General features: G+C 37.8%; 1 protein-coding gene across 11 annotated transcripts in view; it reads left to right on the forward strand.

Moving 5' to 3' along the window:
* Positions 1 to 22,006, forward strand: part of GNG2 (G protein subunit gamma 2) — a 137,200-nt gene that overhangs the window by 9,610 nt on the left and 105,584 nt on the right. For 9 of the 11 annotated variants that reach the window (XM_024997239.2, XM_024997240.2, NM_174072.4 and 6 more), the window contains 1 exon segment: positions 15,158 to 15,198. The exons of the other annotated variants lie outside the window; for them this stretch is intronic. In XM_024997239.2, the coding sequence (XP_024853007.1) occupies positions 15,158 to 15,198 (41 nt within the window). 11 annotated transcript variants of the gene reach the window in all.

Here is a 22,006-nt window from a genome sequence, read left to right on the forward strand (position 1 = left end):
ACCAGTTCTTCACCTGATTCCATGATTATTAATGACACCCATTCTCTTAGTCCCTCAATTAGGAAAACTCAATTCCATTATTTTCCTCGCCAATCAAGTTGGAGTCAGTCGCTCAGACCTTTGCATTGTCATTGGAAACATATCTTGATACTATTTGCTCTTTCTCATGTTGACAGTTGGTGTCTTAGTTCTGGTTCTCCTGACCTCCAGATGGGCTGATTGGTTGTTTTCTTGCCTCTCCCTAGAAGAACTTTCCTGCTTCTCCTTCTACACTTCACCTCTATAGTTTTGCTTCTCTGCCTCACCAAATTCCTTTCATCCTGTAAGACTCATTTCAAATGCTACTTCTTCCATGAAGTTTCCTTGGTTTCTTCCTTCCCCGATAAAAAGCAGCCTTTACTTCCCCTGAAGTCTTTTGTTCTTTTCTCTCAGCAGTTAGTGCATTCTAGTGTATATAATGGCAATGGCAGTCTATTTTTCTTTTTTCTTTAGCAAGCTCTTTGAGGATAGCAGCCACACCCAGTTTCATCTTTGTCTTCCTTACAGCACATGAATATAGCTTGGGTTTTTGTTTGGTTTTAATTTCAGTTTTAATGAAGTGTCAAAGAAAATTATAAGATATTTAAAGTGTTCATCATGGTGATTGGATATACATATATACTGTAAGAGTATTCCTCCCAGTTAATTAACACATTCATCAGCTTATATGTATTTGTGGATTTGGTGAGGTTTTTGCCTCTTTTTTTTAGTGAAAGCCTTTGGGTTCACAAATGCAGTTTATCATTTGTTTAATGAACTTTCATGGGTCACTTACTTTTTGATGCAGAGAGGGCTAGATATTCTAGGAGCTCATAAACTACTGGGGAAACAGACAAATACTGATGAAATTACAATATAGTTAGTCAGTCTGTCCACAAGTCTTAACTGAATGTTTGCAGTGTGCCTTGTGTCCTTTGAGGGCCCAGGATACTTGGATGAACAAAACAAGCCAGTTCTTTGTTTTCTTGGAATTTACACTGTAGTGTCAGGAGAAACCCAGGAAACATGTAAATCAGCGATTTTCAGATCTGGCTGCACATTAGAAATCACTGAGAGGTACTTTGAAAAAAAATACCTGTGGCCCAACCTCAACCCAGACTAATTAAATCAGAATCAGCCAGGATTGGACTCCACTGACAAAAACAAATTACAATACAAGAAAATACCAGGCAGTGATAAGTGCTGAGGTGGATTAAAACAGAAGTAGACTAAATGATAGAGATTGTGCGCATGATGGTGTAGTCATGGCGGTTTTACTTTTGTTGGGTAATCCCTGAAGGCCTCTCTGAGATGACATTTGAATGAGACCTGTATTATGGTGAAGAGGAAGCCACGTAAGCAGCTTTGGGGAGAGAGTTCCCAAGCAGGGAGTACAGGTATCTTTCTGAAATAAGGGTGAGGTGGGCTTCCAGCTGAAGTGTGGCCCTTTTCACACACACCTGTGCAAGAATCTATAGAATCTCTTTCCTCTGCCGAAAGCAGCTTTCCAGTTGAACTAGGTGGACTACAAATGCAGAACACTTGGCTTCTCTGTTGAGCATATGTGGGTGAGATTGTATTTAGACCAAAGTGATTTAGTAGTCAGGAAGACTACTACTCATGTCCGGATGAGTGAAGATCAGTGTGTTTCAAGAATCAAGTTGAGAACTAGCATTTGCTGAGCGTTCTGTTTGAGCTTCTGTGTGCTGGAGACTTTATATATGTTACTGTTTTCCATTAGCTTTTTCTTTAAGTTGAAGTATAGTTGATTTACAATCTTGTGTTAGTTTCTGGTGTATAGCAAAGTGGTTAAGATATACATATATATATATATTTCATATTCTTTTTCATTATGGTTTATTATAGTTCCCTGTGCTATACAGTAGGACCTTGTTTATTTTTATACAGTAGCATAGATCTGTTAATCCCAAACTCCTAATTTATCCCTCCCCCGCCTCCTTTCCCCTTTGGTAACCATAAATTTGTTTTCTGTGTCTCCATTAGCTTTTAAAGTAATCCTGTGAGATGAGAACAATATTTTTCAATCAGGATACTTTTGGATGCTGGTGAAAGAATATCCTACCAAAACGGTGTGAACAATAGGACATTTATTGAGGACCTCCTGAAAGGAGGGTGACTCTGGTGTTAATTCTAGCTGGACAGTGTTCCTAGCAACCTTAAATCTTTCTCTCCTCCTATTCTGACATCCTGAGCAGGTTGGTTTGTCTTCTGAGGCCAGCTGTCTTCACTGTGCTGAGATGGCTCTCACTACAATTTCAGAGTTATAGGCTGATTTCAGTTTCACTAGGGGCTCAGTGAAGTGCCCATATACCTCTTCTTAATGTTACAGAAAAGCTGCCCACGGCAGAATTCACCTTCACAATTCACTGTGCCTTCCCTATTAGTAGCAAGGCCAACAGAACTGCTGAAATTGGCTCATTTGTTTTCTTGTGAGGCCATGGCACAGCCCTGCCTTTCTGAAGAGCATGGTCATCAGACCCCAGACAAAAGATCTGACTCAGTTAACAAGGATGAAGGGTGAATGATTATCGAGTGGGCAGTCAACAGAGTCTGCCGCTATATTAATTCCATCCTGTACGTGAAGATATCAAGGCTCAAAAAGGTTAAAATTATCAAGATCACACAACTTTGAGTTGAACCGTGTTTCCATGCATTCTCTTTTCAGAAAAACAAACACATACACACGTATACACAAATGAAAAGCTTGTTTTTGTTGATAGTGATGATCTAGGTAGATTAGAGAAAGAGTCCTGAAAGAAAATACAAAATGGCTGCTGTGAGACTAAGCAAAAAATCACCTTCGAAACAAATGATTCCAGAAGAAATTACAACAGGTCCTGGTAAGCATTAAGAATGGCATTTAGTTTAGACAACCAGTCCTGCATTTCTGCATTGTAATTTTATATATATATATATATAATTAAATTGAGTGCTGCTGACTGGTCATTATAATGAATTTGATCTAAAGAAAATCCACCCTGGACCAAGAAATGACCAAGAGAGGCCAAGGGTTCTGTGTATGTTGTCTTTCAGACTTAAATGAAAACCGTGTTTTCTCTAGAGAGCCATGCATTTTGTTGATGATGGCGTGTGTAAGGGGAGAAAGAATAATCTCTGACATTTCTAATTATGAGTTATTTTGAAAGTGGGTTTTCACTTTCCAACTCCAGAGTCAACATGCAGTTCGATTATTACTGCGTTTTCTTCATGGTTTCTTCACTTCCCACATGAGATTTCATTTCAGAGGCTGGGTTTGTAAGACGACAACAGTGAAAAGAGAAATGGCAGTGGAGCTGCTCTCACAGTGTTTTGACGGCTTGCCTGTAGGTGTTTTTCTGTGCGTTATCATTGTAACAGGTTAGTGTCAGTGGCGGGAATATCTTCTCTGTAATAAATGATTGAGTGCTTCCTGCTCTTCTATTTGCATTTTTAAACAGGAAAGTAAATGTTGATTTCTAGGCTTTGCCAACAGAGCTGTGTTTAAGAAGGGTATTTATCTGATCTGCCCAGAGCCATATGAGAAAAATTGTGAAAAAATTTAAACACGAAAAATAAATTAACTGTCATTTTAGAGTCTTTGATGGAGAATTGAACTGATCTTTTGAGATTTTTTAAACTTCATGAATTGTGGTTGTGTTTAGAGACCATTACTGTATATAAGCATTAATTTCACTAATAGTTTTATTATGATTTTTTCCTTTGGGGGCAGAAACTTGATTATCGAGCAGTCCCAAGATTTTCTTTTAATTAAGCTAACAAAAATTTGAAAAATTGTGTAAAAAATTTGAGTAAAAAATAAAAGTGAAAATTTCTAAGCAAAAAGAAAAAAAGATTTTTTATTATGTTTTAAAATAATCCCAAAATACCATAGTGTAGAAAATAATATTCTAAGGCTTAATTCACAGGAGATCATAATAGTTAAAGAATATTGGTTTGGAATCAGAATATCTTGGACAAGTTCCTTATGCTATTTGTGCCTCTGTTTCCTTATCTATAAACTGGGATAAAATGACAATACCTACTTTACAAAATTGTCAGGAGAAGATTACATAGTGGGTAAAACATTTATTTAACATAGTGCCTGACAAATAGTAATTAACTATTCAGAATTGTAGCTATTATTATTGTTATTTTTATTACTGTTACCACAGTAATAAAACTATTATTTTATTATTATTGTTACCACAAAGATGGAGGCGAGTATCTTTTATTCTAGCTTTGGGGTTCTTGACAGGTTTTAGCAGAAACAATTATGATCCAGTAAGAGCCACAGGTGCTCAGAACTTAGAGTAAAGAATCACCCAAGGAAGCCTTCTTCCCTGGCATAGTCAGATGTTAGTGTTTTGACTTTAAGTGATAGTCTCAAGCTTGCGTTATTTGTTCACCAATGCATGTGCTTACTCATAAATATTTCCAGTTTTCGTTCCCAACTTATGATAGACACACATCTCTGTCTACTTTAGTTCGACGTAGCCATGTGTCTTGCACTGGCCAGTGAAACGTGAGCAGAAGTGATGTTTGTCACCTCCAGGAAAAAGCTTAGAAGAGCCAGGATGTGAGTACATTCCTTGGCAATTGACAGTGGTAGAAGCACAAAAACAGTGGCTGAGCCCTTCAGCCTGGTTCTTAGAATAAAGACAACAGAAATGGTCTCTCCACTGACCTACCATGGACGTGTAGAGAGAGGAGAAATGAGTTTTTCTTTCTTAAAGGATTTGGGGGTTGTTAGTTATGACAGTATAACCTAACCTATCCTAACCAGTACAGTCTGGTTATCCCTTCAAAATCTAGAGAAAAAAATATTATTGGTAACAGTACATAAAATATGTAGCACTTTGGAGAAATTAATTTTTAATAACTATTGTGTGTGTGTGTGTGTGTGGTAAATTATACCATAAGTAAGCCTTAGGATACTTCACATTTTAATTTAAATAGATATATATAAAATTTATTTAAATCTCTCTTAAAATAGGGTTTATTTCCATTTCAAACAGAGGAAAATCAGTATACCAACATCTTGCCAACATCTGTTTTTCTTTGAAGAGAGTCACCTGTGATGCCCAAGTCAGGACTGTGAGTTCTAGACCCAATGTGATCACTGGGTCATGGTTCCTCTGACTTAAAGTTCATCCAGAATGGTGCTTTGTGACACAGAGGATCTTCTGAGAGAAGATAAGGGACTAAACCATGCCTGTGGCCTTTGTCTCCAGTAGGAAAATAGTCTTCCCTAAGCTCTATTGCAATGTTCAGTTATAAACAATGGTGCTGAGTACATAGAGGGTCTTAAATAACATGTATTGATAAATGGAAGTAGTCTACAGTTCTTCCAAATGTTGGACTCTCTCATATTCGCTTTTTAAAAATGAACCTTTATTTTAGACCTTGGTTTAAAAACGTCTCAGTACTAAGACTTACATTTACCCTAGAATCAAGTTACATTGTTATGATTAGACAGTGTTAAGGAAAAGAAAATTCATTATAATAAAAAAAGACATTTATTCTTTTAAAGCATTTTACATGTACACACAGATGTAAGCTATTTTATTTGATATTTTTTACTACTGATTTTTTCATCTGATTATTACATTTGGATCTCTAAAACTGCATTATGAAATACCTTAATTATTTAAATTAGGAACAGATTCATTATCTCCAGTGTACAAACTCAAATTAATTTCATTATTAACCCGAATTTTAAATTGATTAATCTTGGAGTGTTTAAGGAACCAAGAGGGATTTCTTTTCATCCTTAAAGAAAAGGACATATTGATTTGATGACTCTCTCTCTATCACACCAGTTGTGCTACAAAGAGCAAGAAATTTGTAAGAAACTTTGGATAGATTTTATAAACCAGCCAGAAACCTGTTTGTCTGGGGCTTCTAGAGGAACAATCTGTGAGTCATTTTAAAAAACAAACACACTCATAATCACAGCGCATGTTGTTACCATGGTTATCAGGCCTGTGGAGTTGGGTTGCTTATGTTCCTGTAAAGGGAAGAGGGGGAGAGAAACTGAGAATTCAGAGCTTTGATTATTAGCTTCAATTTGACTATTGCAAGAGAGAGTTTAAGGGTTTCTTGAGAACATGCTGGCTCAGTCATCCTGAGAGGGAAGTGAAGAAACTCCGGAATCCTCCCTTTGTTATTGAATATAAGTTAATCATACTAGTGTTAGGTGTTATGATTCACAGGGGAGAAAAGGACCATTTGGCATACTCTTGGGAAGATGGGGGAAATAGGTCCCTTATCTGCTATATAATTATAATTATATATAATGGCAATGGCAGTCTATTTTTCTTTTTTCTTTAGCAAGCTCTTTGAGGATAGCAGCCACACCCAGTTTCATCTTTGTCTTCCTTACAGCACATGAATATAGCTTGGGTTTTTGTTTGGTTTTAATTTCAGTTTTAATGAAGTGTCAAAGAAAATTATAAGATATTTAAAGTGTTCATCATGGTGATTGGATATACATATATACTGTAAGAGTATTCCTCCCAGTTAATTAACACATTCATCAGCTTATATGTATTTGTGGATTTGGTGAGGTTTTTGCCTCTTTTTTTTAGTGAAAGCCTTTGGGTTCACAAATGCAGTTTATCATTTGTTTAATGAACTTTCATGGGTCACTTACTTTTTGATGCAGAGAGGGCTAGATATTCTAGGAGCTCATAAACTACTGGGGAAACAGACAAATACTGATGAAATTACAATATAGTTAGTCAGTCTGTCCACAAGTCTTAACTGAATGTTTGCAGTGTGCCTTGTGTCCTTTGAGGGCCCAGGATACTTGGATGAACAAAACAAGCCAGTTCTTTGTTTTCTTGGAATTTACACTGTAGTGTCAGGAGAAACCCAGGAAACATGTAAATCAGCGATTTTCAGATCTGGCTGCACATTAGAAATCACTGAGAGGTACTTTGAAAAAAAATACCTGTGGCCCAACCTCAACCCAGACTAATTAAATCAGAATCAGCCAGGATTGGACTCCACTGACAAAAACAAATTACAATACAAGAAAATACCAGGCAGTGATAAGTGCTGAGGTGGATTAAAACAGAAGTAGACTAAATGATAGAGATTGTGCGCATGATGGTGTAGTCATGGCGGTTTTACTTTTGTTGGGTAATCCCTGAAGGCCTCTCTGAGATGACATTTGAATGAGACCTGTATTATGGTGAAGAGGAAGCCACGTAAGCAGCTTTGGGGAGAGAGTTCCCAAGCAGGGAGTACAGGTATCTTTCTGAAATAAGGGTGAGGTGGGCTTCCAGCTGAAGTGTGGCCCTTTTCACACACACCTGTGCAAGAATCTATAGAATCTCTTTCCTCTGCCGAAAGCAGCTTTCCAGTTGAACTAGGTGGACTACAAATGCAGAACACTTGGCTTCTCTGTTGAGCATATGTGGGTGAGATTGTATTTAGACCAAAGTGATTTAGTAGTCAGGAAGACTACTACTCATGTCCGGATGAGTGAAGATCAGTGTGTTTCAAGAATCAAGTTGAGAACTAGCATTTGCTGAGCGTTCTGTTTGAGCTTCTGTGTGCTGGAGACTTTATATATGTTACTGTTTTCCATTAGCTTTTTCTTTAAGTTGAAGTATAGTTGATTTACAATCTTGTGTTAGTTTCTGGTGTATAGCAAAGTGGTTAAGATATACATATATATATATATTTCATATTCTTTTTCATTATGGTTTATTATAGTTCCCTGTGCTATACAGTAGGACCTTGTTTATTTTTATACAGTAGCATAGATCTGTTAATCCCAAACTCCTAATTTATCCCTCCCCCGCCTCCTTTCCCCTTTGGTAACCATAAATTTGTTTTCTGTGTCTCCATTAGCTTTTAAAGTAATCCTGTGAGATGAGAACAATATTTTTCAATCAGGATACTTTTGGATGCTGGTGAAAGAATATCCTACCAAAACGGTGTGAACAATAGGACATTTATTGAGGACCTCCTGAAAGGAGGGTGACTCTGGTGTTAATTCTAGCTGGACAGTGTTCCTAGCAACCTTAAATCTTTCTCTCCTCCTATTCTGACATCCTGAGCAGGTTGGTTTGTCTTCTGAGGCCAGCTGTCTTCACTGTGCTGAGATGGCTCTCACTACAATTTCAGAGTTATAGGCTGATTTCAGTTTCACTAGGGGCTCAGTGAAGTGCCCATATACCTCTTCTTAATGTTACAGAAAAGCTGCCCACGGCAGAATTCACCTTCACAATTCACTGTGCCTTCCCTATTAGTAGCAAGGCCAACAGAACTGCTGAAATTGGCTCATTTGTTTTCTTGTGAGGCCATGGCACAGCCCTGCCTTTCTGAAGAGCATGGTCATCAGACCCCAGACAAAAGATCTGACTCAGTTAACAAGGATGAAGGGTGAATGATTATCGAGTGGGCAGTCAACAGAGTCTGCCGCTATATTAATTCCATCCTGTACGTGAAGATATCAAGGCTCAAAAAGGTTAAAATTATCAAGATCACACAACTTTGAGTTGAACCGTGTTTCCATGCATTCTCTTTTCAGAAAAACAAACACATACACACGTATACACAAATGAAAAGCTTGTTTTTGTTGATAGTGATGATCTAGGTAGATTAGAGAAAGAGTCCTGAAAGAAAATACAAAATGGCTGCTGTGAGACTAAGCAAAAAATCACCTTCGAAACAAATGATTCCAGAAGAAATTACAACAGGTCCTGGTAAGCATTAAGAATGGCATTTAGTTTAGACAACCAGTCCTGCATTTCTGCATTGTAATTTTATATATATATATATATAATTAAATTGAGTGCTGCTGACTGGTCATTATAATGAATTTGATCTAAAGAAAATCCACCCTGGACCAAGAAATGACCAAGAGAGGCCAAGGGTTCTGTGTATGTTGTCTTTCAGACTTAAATGAAAACCGTGTTTTCTCTAGAGAGCCATGCATTTTGTTGATGATGGCGTGTGTAAGGGGAGAAAGAATAATCTCTGACATTTCTAATTATGAGTTATTTTGAAAGTGGGTTTTCACTTTCCAACTCCAGAGTCAACATGCAGTTCGATTATTACTGCGTTTTCTTCATGGTTTCTTCACTTCCCACATGAGATTTCATTTCAGAGGCTGGGTTTGTAAGACGACAACAGTGAAAAGAGAAATGGCAGTGGAGCTGCTCTCACAGTGTTTTGACGGCTTGCCTGTAGGTGTTTTTCTGTGCGTTATCATTGTAACAGGTTAGTGTCAGTGGCGGGAATATCTTCTCTGTAATAAATGATTGAGTGCTTCCTGCTCTTCTATTTGCATTTTTAAACAGGAAAGTAAATGTTGATTTCTAGGCTTTGCCAACAGAGCTGTGTTTAAGAAGGGTATTTATCTGATCTGCCCAGAGCCATATGAGAAAAATTGTGAAAAAATTTAAACACGAAAAATAAATTAACTGTCATTTTAGAGTCTTTGATGGAGAATTGAACTGATCTTTTGAGATTTTTTAAACTTCATGAATTGTGGTTGTGTTTAGAGACCATTACTGTATATAAGCATTAATTTCACTAATAGTTTTATTATGATTTTTTCCTTTGGGGGCAGAAACTTGATTATCGAGCAGTCCCAAGATTTTCTTTTAATTAAGCTAACAAAAATTTGAAAAATTGTGTAAAAAATTTGAGTAAAAAATAAAAGTGAAAATTTCTAAGCAAAAAGAAAAAAAGATTTTTTATTATGTTTTAAAATAATCCCAAAATACCATAGTGTAGAAAATAATATTCTAAGGCTTAATTCACAGGAGATCATAATAGTTAAAGAATATTGGTTTGGAATCAGAATATCTTGGACAAGTTCCTTATGCTATTTGTGCCTCTGTTTCCTTATCTATAAACTGGGATAAAATGACAATACCTACTTTACAAAATTGTCAGGAGAAGATTACATAGTGGGTAAAACATTTATTTAACATAGTGCCTGACAAATAGTAATTAACTATTCAGAATTGTAGCTATTATTATTGTTATTTTTATTACTGTTACCACAGTAATAAAACTATTATTTTATTATTATTGTTACCACAAAGATGGAGGCGAGTATCTTTTATTCTAGCTTTGGGGTTCTTGACAGGTTTTAGCAGAAACAATTATGATCCAGTAAGAGCCACAGGTGCTCAGAACTTAGAGTAAAGAATCACCCAAGGAAGCCTTCTTCCCTGGCATAGTCAGATGTTAGTGTTTTGACTTTAAGTGATAGTCTCAAGCTTGCGTTATTTGTTCACCAATGCATGTGCTTACTCATAAATATTTCCAGTTTTCGTTCCCAACTTATGATAGACACACATCTCTGTCTACTTTAGTTCGACGTAGCCATGTGTCTTGCACTGGCCAGTGAAACGTGAGCAGAAGTGATGTTTGTCACCTCCAGGAAAAAGCTTAGAAGAGCCAGGATGTGAGTACATTCCTTGGCAATTGACAGTGGTAGAAGCACAAAAACAGTGGCTGAGCCCTTCAGCCTGGTTCTTAGAATAAAGACAACAGAAATGGTCTCTCCACTGACCTACCATGGACGTGTAGAGAGAGGAGAAATGAGTTTTTCTTTCTTAAAGGATTTGGGGGTTGTTAGTTATGACAGTATAACCTAACCTATCCTAACCAGTACAGTCTGGTTATCCCTTCAAAATCTAGAGAAAAAAATATTATTGGTAACAGTACATAAAATATGTAGCACTTTGGAGAAATTAATTTTTAATAACTATTGTGTGTGTGTGTGTGTGTGGTAAATTATACCATAAGTAAGCCTTAGGATACTTCACATTTTAATTTAAATAGATATATATAAAATTTATTTAAATCTCTCTTAAAATAGGGTTTATTTCCATTTCAAACAGAGGAAAATCAGTATACCAACATCTTGCCAACATCTGTTTTTCTTTGAAGAGAGTCACCTGTGATGCCCAAGTCAGGACTGTGAGTTCTAGACCCAATGTGATCACTGGGTCATGGTTCCTCTGACTTAAAGTTCATCCAGAATGGTGCTTTGTGACACAGAGGATCTTCTGAGAGAAGATAAGGGACTAAACCATGCCTGTGGCCTTTGTCTCCAGTAGGAAAATAGTCTTCCCTAAGCTCTATTGCAATGTTCAGTTATAAACAATGGTGCTGAGTACATAGAGGGTCTTAAATAACATGTATTGATAAATGGAAGTAGTCTACAGTTCTTCCAAATGTTGGACTCTCTCATATTCGCTTTTTAAAAATGAACCTTTATTTTAGACCTTGGTTTAAAAACGTCTCAGTACTAAGACTTACATTTACCCTAGAATCAAGTTACATTGTTATGATTAGACAGTGTTAAGGAAAAGAAAATTCATTATAATAAAAAAAGACATTTATTCTTTTAAAGCATTTTACATGTACACACAGATGTAAGCTATTTTATTTGATATTTTTTACTACTGATTTTTTCATCTGATTATTACATTTGGATCTCTAAAACTGCATTATGAAATACCTTAATTATTTAAATTAGGAACAGATTCATTATCTCCAGTGTACAAACTCAAATTAATTTCATTATTAACCCGAATTTTAAATTGATTAATCTTGGAGTGTTTAAGGAACCAAGAGGGATTTCTTTTCATCCTTAAAGAAAAGGACATATTGATTTGATGACTCTCTCTCTATCACACCAGTTGTGCTACAAAGAGCAAGAAATTTGTAAGAAACTTTGGATAGATTTTATAAACCAGCCAGAAACCTGTTTGTCTGGGGCTTCTAGAGGAACAATCTGTGAGTCATTTTAAAAAACAAACACACTCATAATCACAGCGCATGTTGTTACCATGGTTATCAGGCCTGTGGAGTTGGGTTGCTTATGTTCCTGTAAAGGGAAGAGGGGGAGAGAAACTGAGAATTCAGAGCTTTGATTATTAGCTTCAATTTGACTATTGCAAGAGAGAGTTTAAGGGTTTCTTGAGAACATGCTGGCTCAGTCATCCTGAGAGGGAAGTGAAGAAACTCCGGAATCCTCCCTTTGTTATTGAATATAAGTTAATCATACTAGTGTTAGGTGTTATGATTCACAGGGGAGAAAAGGACCATTTGGCATACTCTTGGGAAGATGGGGGAAATAGGTCCCTTATCTGCTATATAATTACATGTAAGTCTCTAAGGTCTACCAGGGAAGTGTCTGGTGTGCAGATGTACAGGGCTTTAATGAGCCTCTAAAAGGTGCCAAATGCCACTGGCATAATATTATTACAGATTTAAAGGATCCTTAGTGCATTATTCTGATACAGGTAGGGTGACACAAATGCAGGGAGTTTGTATATGATTTTTCCCTGGCATATGGTGTAATAACTATTTCTCAAAACTGTAGATTTCATTTCTCTTTTCATATATAGGAAGAAGGCACGTGTTATCCAAACTTCATTCTAAGCTGTCTTAATTTTTTTTTAAGATTAGTAAACAATGCTTAAACCTTTTTTCGGATGATGAAAGGAATTCACTGAAAATTCCGAAAATACTTAAAGTGTAAAAAATAACCTAAGACTGACCCTTTCCATTAATCAAGTTGTTGGTTGAACTACATGTGACAGAGACCTGATTTCACAGTGACTGACAAAAGTTAGAAGTTATTTGTCTTTCACATAACAGTCCACAAGTGTGTGGTTCAGGGCTGGTAAGGTAACTCTCCTTGACAAGGTCTCCCAGGGACCCAGGCTCCTTCTGTCATACTGTTACATCATTCCTACCATGTTTTCCTTGCTTTGTGGTCCAGCGTGGCTTCTTGCCATAAAAACCTCACTGTAACCAGTAGGAAGGAAGGAAGTTGGAAAGGGGAGGGCAAGACCCAGAAGTTGCATGGATCACTTTTGCAGCCTTCCCCTTGAACTTTGTCACGTGACCACATACCTAGCCACAAGGGAAGGTGGGAAAAGCGCTTACTGTTGTCTTAAATGTGTCTAGCTTAGATTGGAGGAAAGCAGATATTGAATCATATCTAGCAACTTCTAGTATTTACGTTTTCTGGGCATAAAGGAGGACAATACACTGTTAACATTTTGATGTGATCCTTCCAATCTTTTTCTAGAAAAATATGTATCAGAAAGATATTATGTATAATATTTACTAGGAAATATTATATATGTTATACTAGGAGACTATATGAAAAATATTAAAGAAAATATTAGAAAATGTATATATAATATAAATATTAGAAAATTAACTGAGTTCATACTATATATATAATTTTGTATTCTTTTCACATAAGTTTATTTCGTGTGTATTTTCCTCAGCATTTAAATCTTTTGTATTTATCCTTTCCAAGTTCCATTGTGTGTAGTTTTTTTGTTTTACTTAATAGCTTGTATTATTAATATTTAGGCTACTTCTAACACCTTGGTAATAATTGTGTATATTTAGCATTTGGGGGATCACATTAAGGAGTGACCTCACTAAGACAATGGCTGAGAACATATTTGAGATCTTGATATAGTGCCCAACTACTTTCCAGAGAGATTGTGCCAGTTTATGCTCCCCCAGTAGTGTGTAGGTTTCCCTTGTGGCTAGCTGGTAAAGAATCTGGCACAATGGGCCCTTGTGGCTCAACTGGTAAAGAATCTGCCTGCAATGCGGGAAGATCCCCTGGAGGGGGAAAGGCTACCCACGCCAGTATTCTGGCCTAGAGAATTTCATGGACTGTATAGTCCATGGGGTCACAAAGAGTCGGACTCGACTGAGTGACTTTCACTTCACAATAGCTTATGAGAGTGCTACACGAAGAGCTCCCTTCAAGGCTAATTTTGCAAGTCCCACTAATCATTGTTGTCCCTAGGGTTTATTCTCTGGAAATAGGTTGTTTTTTGCCCTTGGCTTGTTTTTGTTTCCTTTGGTGTCATTAATCATGAAATAATAGTTTTCTAATAACATTGGCTCATTTTAAAACATATGGTCCCTTATAGTCATCTGGGAACATGAGCACTTGAGCTGAGATTTTAGCACACATGTCAGTCTCAAACAGTGGGCAATCTGTAGAGACACTGATGTTCATTTGGTCTTAGGACCCAACGTGAAAGTGATTTCCACCCTCAGTCATAATACTCTAAATGCCAAATACCTCTTAATTCTGAGACATAACAAAATAGGAATGATAGAGCATTCCTTAAGGCTTAAGTAGTTCCCTTTGAGCTGACTGCTCGATATCTTTTCAGAAGTAAAGAAGCTTCTCTACATGGGAACTTTCTCTGATATGAACCACACTCGCACTTGGCAAAATTAGGCCAACGCTGCTGAACATCTTCAAAGGTCATTAGTGGCTAGGGGTATAGGTATTTCTACCTCTTTATTTATTATTATTTTGGCTGTGCTGGGTCTTCATTGCTGTGCATGGGCTTTCTCTAGTTGCCCTGAGTGGGCTTCTCACCACGGTGGCTTCTCTTGATGCGGAGCACAGGCTCTAGGCATGCGGGCTCAGTAGTGTGGTTCCGGGTCTCCAGAGCACAGACTCAATAGTTGTGGCTCACAGGCTTAATTGCTATGCAGCATGTGGGATCTTCCTGGACCAGGGATCATACTGGCGTTCCCTGTGTTAGAAGGCAAATTCTTAATCACTGGACCACTAGGGAAGTCCGTGTTTCTACTTCCAGATAGCCTTTTGCTTTGGATGCTAAAGACGTTTTTTAACCATAAACTTATTCAGTCTACCCTCTTAAAGGGCTAGATGCACACAAATGGAGCCCCACCTCTGTCCCTAATACCTGACAAAAGAGCATATCTGCACTTTGGTCCTGCTGGGAGCTAATCCAGTTAGGTCAGGAGCAAAGTTTGTTTCATCTCACCTGTACACAGCCTCTCACCAAGAACTCTGCTTTCCCTAGGTTCTCCAGGCTGACTTTCGTGTTTTCTTGTAGGCTGGGGATGTTCACAAAGAAAGGGACTCATATTTTCACAAATCTGTTTCTTCAAAGAAAAGGAGTTAACAAAATGTTTCTTGGCTCAGAAATGTAAACCTGTGAACCCCCCTGCCCTTCATTACTATTTAGCCATCACCACCAAACCCTATTTACAGAAACATTTATTTGCTTGTTCAGCTTTAATGTATCATGTTGTCTCTCCTGTTTTTAATAAAACACTTTCCTCTATGTTTTCTCAACAGCCAGATCTGCCAGTGAGCCTCAGGCTTTGGGAATTGAAGAGGTAAGAATTCTGAAATATTTTCTTCTAGGATCTTAAATCTAACAAGAACTTTAAAAGGAAAAAAACATCTTAAGTAAGCCTATAGGTGAAAGCATTTAACATGAAATGTTGATCAAGAAGAAACATTTATAGTCTTTAGCAATGTTGATTGTTGAAGGGGATTTAAAAGGGAAAGAAAAGACTCTCCTTAATGGTTATTAAAGATCAGATTTCTCACCAGAACTCCCCCTGCCCTCCTCCCCCCTTTGCCCAAACCTGAATTTGGAGACCCTTTGAGATGACTGCCTTAACAAAATGTATCCCTATGGCACCAACATGATTAACTGGTGTCACCCATTGAGGATAATGAAAGACAGATGTCAGAGTAAATTAGACTGGAGAAGGGTAGGGAAAACCCTGTTCTTAACTGGTTTTGATGTTATAAGGGCTTTTCCAGCAGCAACAACATTAACAATAAAAGGTCTGTTTAATACTGGTGGGGTTTCTTCTTGAAGAAACTGACTTGGCTTTTGAAGCTGACGAAAGTCATGTGAATCTAGCTATAGACTTGAAAAGAGTGAAAGTTACTCGGTTGTGTCCGTCTCTTTGCAACACCATGGATACATCCATGGAATTCTCGAGGCCAGAGTACTGGAGTGGGTAGCCTTTCCTTTCTCCAGGGGATCTTCCCAACCCAGGGATTGAACCCAGGTCTTCCGCTTGGCAGGCAGATTCTTTACCAGCTGAGCCACAAGGGAAGCCCTAAGGTCACCATATTGCTGAGGCAGGTGATAATGTATTCGCCCTCTCCAACCAAGACATAGTTCCACCTTTCGTCCTGATGTGGACTTTCCCCCCTATTTTAAAATTTAACTTCCTTATGATAAATTTCAAGCATATACCCAAATAGAGAGGATAGCATATGAACCTCCATATCCCTGTCACTCAGTTTTCATAGTTATTGACTCATGACCAGTATTGTTTCTTTGTACCCCTACCTACTTCTCTTCTTTCCCCATTGGGTCATATGGCAATGGCTTAAATATGGCTGTTGGATTTTTGATTGTTTATTTACATAACTATTACTGGCTACAGCAAAATGCAAATAAAAAATAAAACCTACTTTTAACCTTAGTTTACTGAAGGTGGCCATTCATCCATTTACTCATTCAGCCAATATTTAGTATTTACTAGTGTCAGAATCTTCTTAGGAGAAGAAGTAGAGAGAAGCCTCATGCAAGGGAGACCAGTATATATCTTGGGTTGGGAATGATGGGCTGGATATGTAAGAATTGCTGAATAGAGATGAAGGAACAGAGGACATCTAGAAAAACTGCCAGGTTTCTCTTTTGGAAGATTCAGTGGTGGTGATAACTGGGCTACAGATACAGGAAGAGAGGAACAGATTCAAATCTGTGGAGTGGCCACATCCAGATGGGTGTGTCCAGTAGACTGCTCGTGGATGGTACAGAACAGTGGTTCTCAGTCCTGGGTGCACATCGGAATCTTCAGGGATGTGTTTGAAAGTACTGACCAGTTGAATCAGAATCCCTCGGGGTAGGGGTCTGAATATCTGCAGTTTTTAAGAGCTCCCGGGTGATTATAATGTATAGTCAGGATTGAGAATTTCTGGTCTAGAGATTATTAGAAGGAAGCTCTACATATGTTTTGTGCTTTTAAGACCATGCATAGCTTTTGCTACCCCATAATGAGATTTTGTTTGAAGTGTTTAATGTCTTTCAGGTGAGGGCTGAGCCATCCCTACTTTCTACCAAATACTGTTAATAATGAAGACTTTTAAAACAAGTACTTCATGTTCTCTTATCTGATTTGCTGTTGATTTCTTTCATACTAATGAATGTACTTTAATGTTTCAAATTAATTCAAGCGTATTTCTCAATGGGAGTTGCTGTGTGTTGAATGGGGCAATTCTTCATTGTATTCCTTGGTATCCTGCCCTTGGCTCACAAAAGGCCAGCGGCACCTTCCAGCAGTCTGGTGTCCAGAGTGCTCTAAGGACACATTGAGGCCTGTTGTGTCTTTACACACCTTTAAAGAAGTTATTTGTCTTTTTCACTCTTCTGTACAAGCACTTTTGCTTCATACATAATTACTGGTTTCAGTTATGCAAAGAAACTCCTTATATAACTGATCTCTGCTAACAAACTAAAGAAAGAAACTAAACAGACATTTAAAAAAAATATTGTTTTGCATTGTTGGAGGGATTTTGAGCATATTTGTTCTAGTACCAAATCTAATTTTTATGTCTGTATAGAGATGCAAATTAAGCAGTAGGTAAGAAATGGTCAAATATTGAGACTTAAAATACTGCTAAAGTGTTATGCAAATTGAACAGCAGTGATGAAGATGTATTCATTTCTTGTTTGCTGCTATAACAAGTTATCACAAACTTTGTGGATTAAAATAGTACAAGTTTATTATTTTACAGTTCTGCAGACTAGGTTCTATAGAGATCTGACTGGTCTAAAGAACTGTGTTCCTTTCTCGCGGAAAGGAGAGAAAGAATCCTGGAGAGAATTCTAGAGTCCCCTTCCTCCATTTTCAAAGCCAACAGCCTTGCATCTCCATGTGTCTTTCACCCAAATTCCTTTTTCTGAACTGAGCCAGGAAGTGTTCTTTGACTTTAAGGACCCATGTAATAAGATTTGGCATATCTAGGTAATTCAAGATACTCTCCCCATCCCATGGTCCTTAATTTAATCGTATCTTCAAAGTCCCTCTGTCCATGTAAGGTTGTATATTCACAGGTTCCAGGAATTAGGGCATGGACCTATTTGAGGGCTATTATTCTGCCTGCACGCATGCTCAGTTGTGTCTGACTCTTTGTTAGCCCATGGACTGTAGCCCACTGGGCTCCTCTGTTCATGGGATTCTCCAGGCAAGAATACTGGAATAGGTTGCCATGGTTTCCTCCAGGGAATCTTCCTGATCCAGGGATCGAACCCGCATCTCCTGTGTCTCCTGCATTGCAGGCAGATTTTTTACTGCTGAGCCACTGGGGGAAGCCCATTATTCTGCCTACTGCAGAGTAAAAAGGATGAACTGTTCAGAAAGGTAGAAATGCTTCAGGTAACAGAGATCGAATTATCTTACATTTCATTGTATAGGGTTGAGAAGGTTTAGGGTTCCCGAGTTGATTAAATGAGTTCTTGTCTTGACTCTGCAAATCCTGCTTTGTGGATACAGGCACTAAAGGCTTTTAGTTTTCTTGGAGTATTTGGCGTTGGATCAAGTGGACAGGTTGAAGTCCAGTGGCTCCTCCCTTGGCCAGACTTTCTGGTGTTGTGGGTGTGGCCTCTGAGGACTGTGCTGCTTTTGGCGTTTCTCCAGCTCTGGAGAGTTTGCCTAAAGTGTGCAAGTTCCAAGGTCTTTGAATAGCACCAAAGAAATGTGAGATTTTTATTTTATGCTGTTATGTCTGCCTGTCACATTATGCTATATTTATTAGGCTCTAATCTGTGGAAATTGGAGGAAAAATAACAATATTCTAGAATTTTCAGTTCAGTTCAGTCACTCAGTGGTGTCCGACTCTTTGCGACCCCATGAATCGCAGCATGCCAGGCTTCCCTGTCCATCACCAACTCCTGGAGTTCACTCAAACTCACGTCCATCGAGTCGGTGATGCCACCCAGCCATCTCATCCTCTGTCGTCCCCTCTTCCTCCTGCCCCCAATCCCTCCCAGCATCAGAGTCTTTTCCAATGAGTCAACTCTTTGCATGAGGTGGCCAAAGTATTGGAGTTTCAGCTTTAGCATCATTCCTTCCAAAGAAATCCCAGGACTGATCTCCTTTAGGATGGACTGGTTGGACCTCCTTGCAGCCCAAGGGGCTCTCAAGAGTCTTCTCCAAAACCACAGTTCAAAAGCATCAATTCTTCAGCACTCAGCTTTCTTCACAGTCCAACTCTCACATCCATACATGACCACTGGAAAAACCATAGCCTTGACTAGCTGGACCTTTGTTGGCAAAGTAATATTTCTGCTTTTGAATATGCTATCTAGGTTTGTCATAACCTTCCTTCCAAGGAGTAAGCATCCTTTAATTTCATGGCTGCAGTCACCATCTGCAGTGATTTTAGAGCCCCCCAAAATAAAGTCTGACACTGTTTCCACTGTTTCCCCATTTATTTCCCATGAAGTGATGGGACCAGATGCCATGATCTTCATTTTCTGAATGTTGATCTTTAAGCCAACTTTTTCACTCTCCTCTAGAACTTTACTGTAGTGGTATTTATTCTAGCTAATTTCTAAGTGTGGTTTAATTTCCATACATTAGGTAGGTCATCCCCACAAAGCATAAAACCATTGCTTGCCTAGTGAATGAAATGGATCACTGGATTATTTTTTAAAACCATCTCTGCAGTAGGATATAGCCAGAAATTTTTGATGGAAATTTTTGTAGTAGCTAATTTTGTAACGAGTCCCCTGTCTATCCTCTTCTAGACAGGTCAGCAATACAGATCTGAAGGTCAAACATAGGGCTAGCTGTAGAATAACAAACCATCCTGATTTTGTCCAAGACTGAGGGATTACTGGGGAGTTGGGATCTTTAGTGCTAAAACTACTAGAGTTCTGGGCAATTTGGGACAGTTGAGCCCAAAGATGTTTAAAAACAGCTCTGGTAGAAAGTGATTGTCATGCTGATGAATTGTGAAAGTAGAAATTTTGATTGAACAAAATAATGACAGTAACCTCCAGGGTTTGTGTTGAGCATAAGGATGAAACCTAACTCTTGAAAACTCTGTATCCACATACATATGTGTGTCCCAAGCCATCTTAGAAGAACCAAAATTTATGAAGTGTTGGATTTCGTAGCCCTCTCTTTCATTTTTCCAGTGTTACCTGTGTACCCCTGCATGTCTATGATGTAAGTAAGTGGGTGCATCTTATTGAAGACTCTTATTCAGCCTTTCCTCCCTTCTCCATAATGCCCTGCTCTGTCCTCAGCCACAGCACAGTCAGACTGAGAAATCAGGAATACTAAAGACCCTAAAGCCTCATTGATTATATTTCTCTGACATTTATTTGGAGATTTTTATTCTCTAAGCCACTGGTTCAAAGAGGTTGTAAGTGTACTTAAAAGAGCAATTCATTACCTTCCCCGGAACAGAATTTGACTTTTAGGAGCTGGTAATCTTTTTTTTTTAATGTGTTTGTTTCCTATCTTCTAAATGTTTCTAACTGGTAAGTACAAGGAATTCTTTCTTTATTTTTATTTTTCTTCCAAAAAAAAAAAAAAATGATTGAGCACTGTCTGTTTTAGAAGTAAGATCTGGGTTTCTGATGAGAATAGGTCTTGAATAGATTGTGAGCTAATTCTGATATTCTTATCAATCCCTTTTTGGGATTCCTTCCTTCTAGGACTCTCAATCCTGGTTTCATTTTGTTAAGACTAACCTCTTTTCAGTTTTGAATCTCAGCTGGGTTGTTTCGTGAATCAAACAAACTCTAGAAGAAATGAAAGGAGATGAAATCCTTATGCTGATGATTAAACTCAGCTTCTTTTATTCCTTTCCAAAGAGAAATTACAGAGTCAATGTAAATAGGAGATCCAAATGACCCAAACTACTCTGCATGCAGGGTTTCTTTGGGGGTAATAGGAATGTTTTGGAACTAAATAGAAATGATGGATATGCAACATCTTAAATGTACTAAATGCCATTGAATTGTACACTTTAAAGTGGTCCATGATTAATTTCATGTTTTGTGAATTTTTACCTCAAAATAAAAATGTTGAACTTCAAGAGGAAGGAAAAAAAAAGACTATTTCTCCCTATTCAAATTCTGCAGGAAATCTCCTCCATTTTAATACACTCATGTTTTTAGATTTATAAACCAAAATTGTTGTCCTGTCCTGTGCCATTACTAGGAGAAGATATTTGGACTTAAAAGTGTCTGCCAGCAGAGCCAGTCAGGAAATTCAAAGAGTTAAGACACTAGTTGTTTATTATTAAGATACATATTTTTGTTTCTTAATTATAAATGGCCTATAATTTACAAAGCTGATTGCAATAAAATTTTTTTTTGAAGTTTAACAATTTAAAACACTGGACTTTTTCCACCTCTCATGGGATAGAAGTTAGATCAACTAAGTTGGAAAGTTTTTTGATACCCTGTAGTAGCGGTCTGCAATTGGGTATGACAAAACAGAAAGAGTCCAGATGTTGCAACTTTAATGAAATGTGAGCATGGTAACAAATTTCATATATAGAAATGTCTTTTATTAAAACATCTCCTTAGATATTCCCAAGTGCTGCCAGCTGATCAAAGTGAAACAGGCATTTATTTTAAGGGATGTCTACATAGGGGTAAAATGGTAAAACTTTAAGGTTTTTAATTCCTTCTAGATTTAGAGACAACTTTTTTGACCTTTTGCAGAGATGTAACTAGGCAACCAGTATAGCACTTAGCTGGTGCACAGCATCCAAGCTTTGTAGCTGTTGCATCATTTTTTAAAAATGCTATTTAAATCTGTCTTTTAGTTTTGGCATATGCTGCCATGTAACCTTTAATTCCTTAGAAATATCATACCAACCCTCTGCTGTAAGATAGAATGGTTCCTAGAAGCCTAGCATCCTCTGATGTTAATAAACAGCAGTAACAGAGTAGAGAGGTAGCTGAATGTACTGTTTTATAATTGGACATTAAGAAGGTAGTTTTTAGTTTTGGTGTGTAAAGGTGTAAGAATTTAAACCCATATCCTCAGCAGCTGGTTATGAGCATTCCTCACAATATGATGAATAGAAAATGTACTTTCATAGAAATTAGAGCTGGCTTTTAGTCTAGTGAAGTGGACTTGACTTTGCTGG

Source organism: Bos taurus, chromosome 10, assembly GCF_002263795.3.
Source record: "Bos taurus isolate L1 Dominette 01449 registration number 42190680 breed Hereford chromosome 10, ARS-UCD2.0, whole genome shotgun sequence".
NCBI classification, from domain to species: domain Eukaryota; kingdom Metazoa; phylum Chordata; class Mammalia; order Artiodactyla; family Bovidae; genus Bos; species Bos taurus.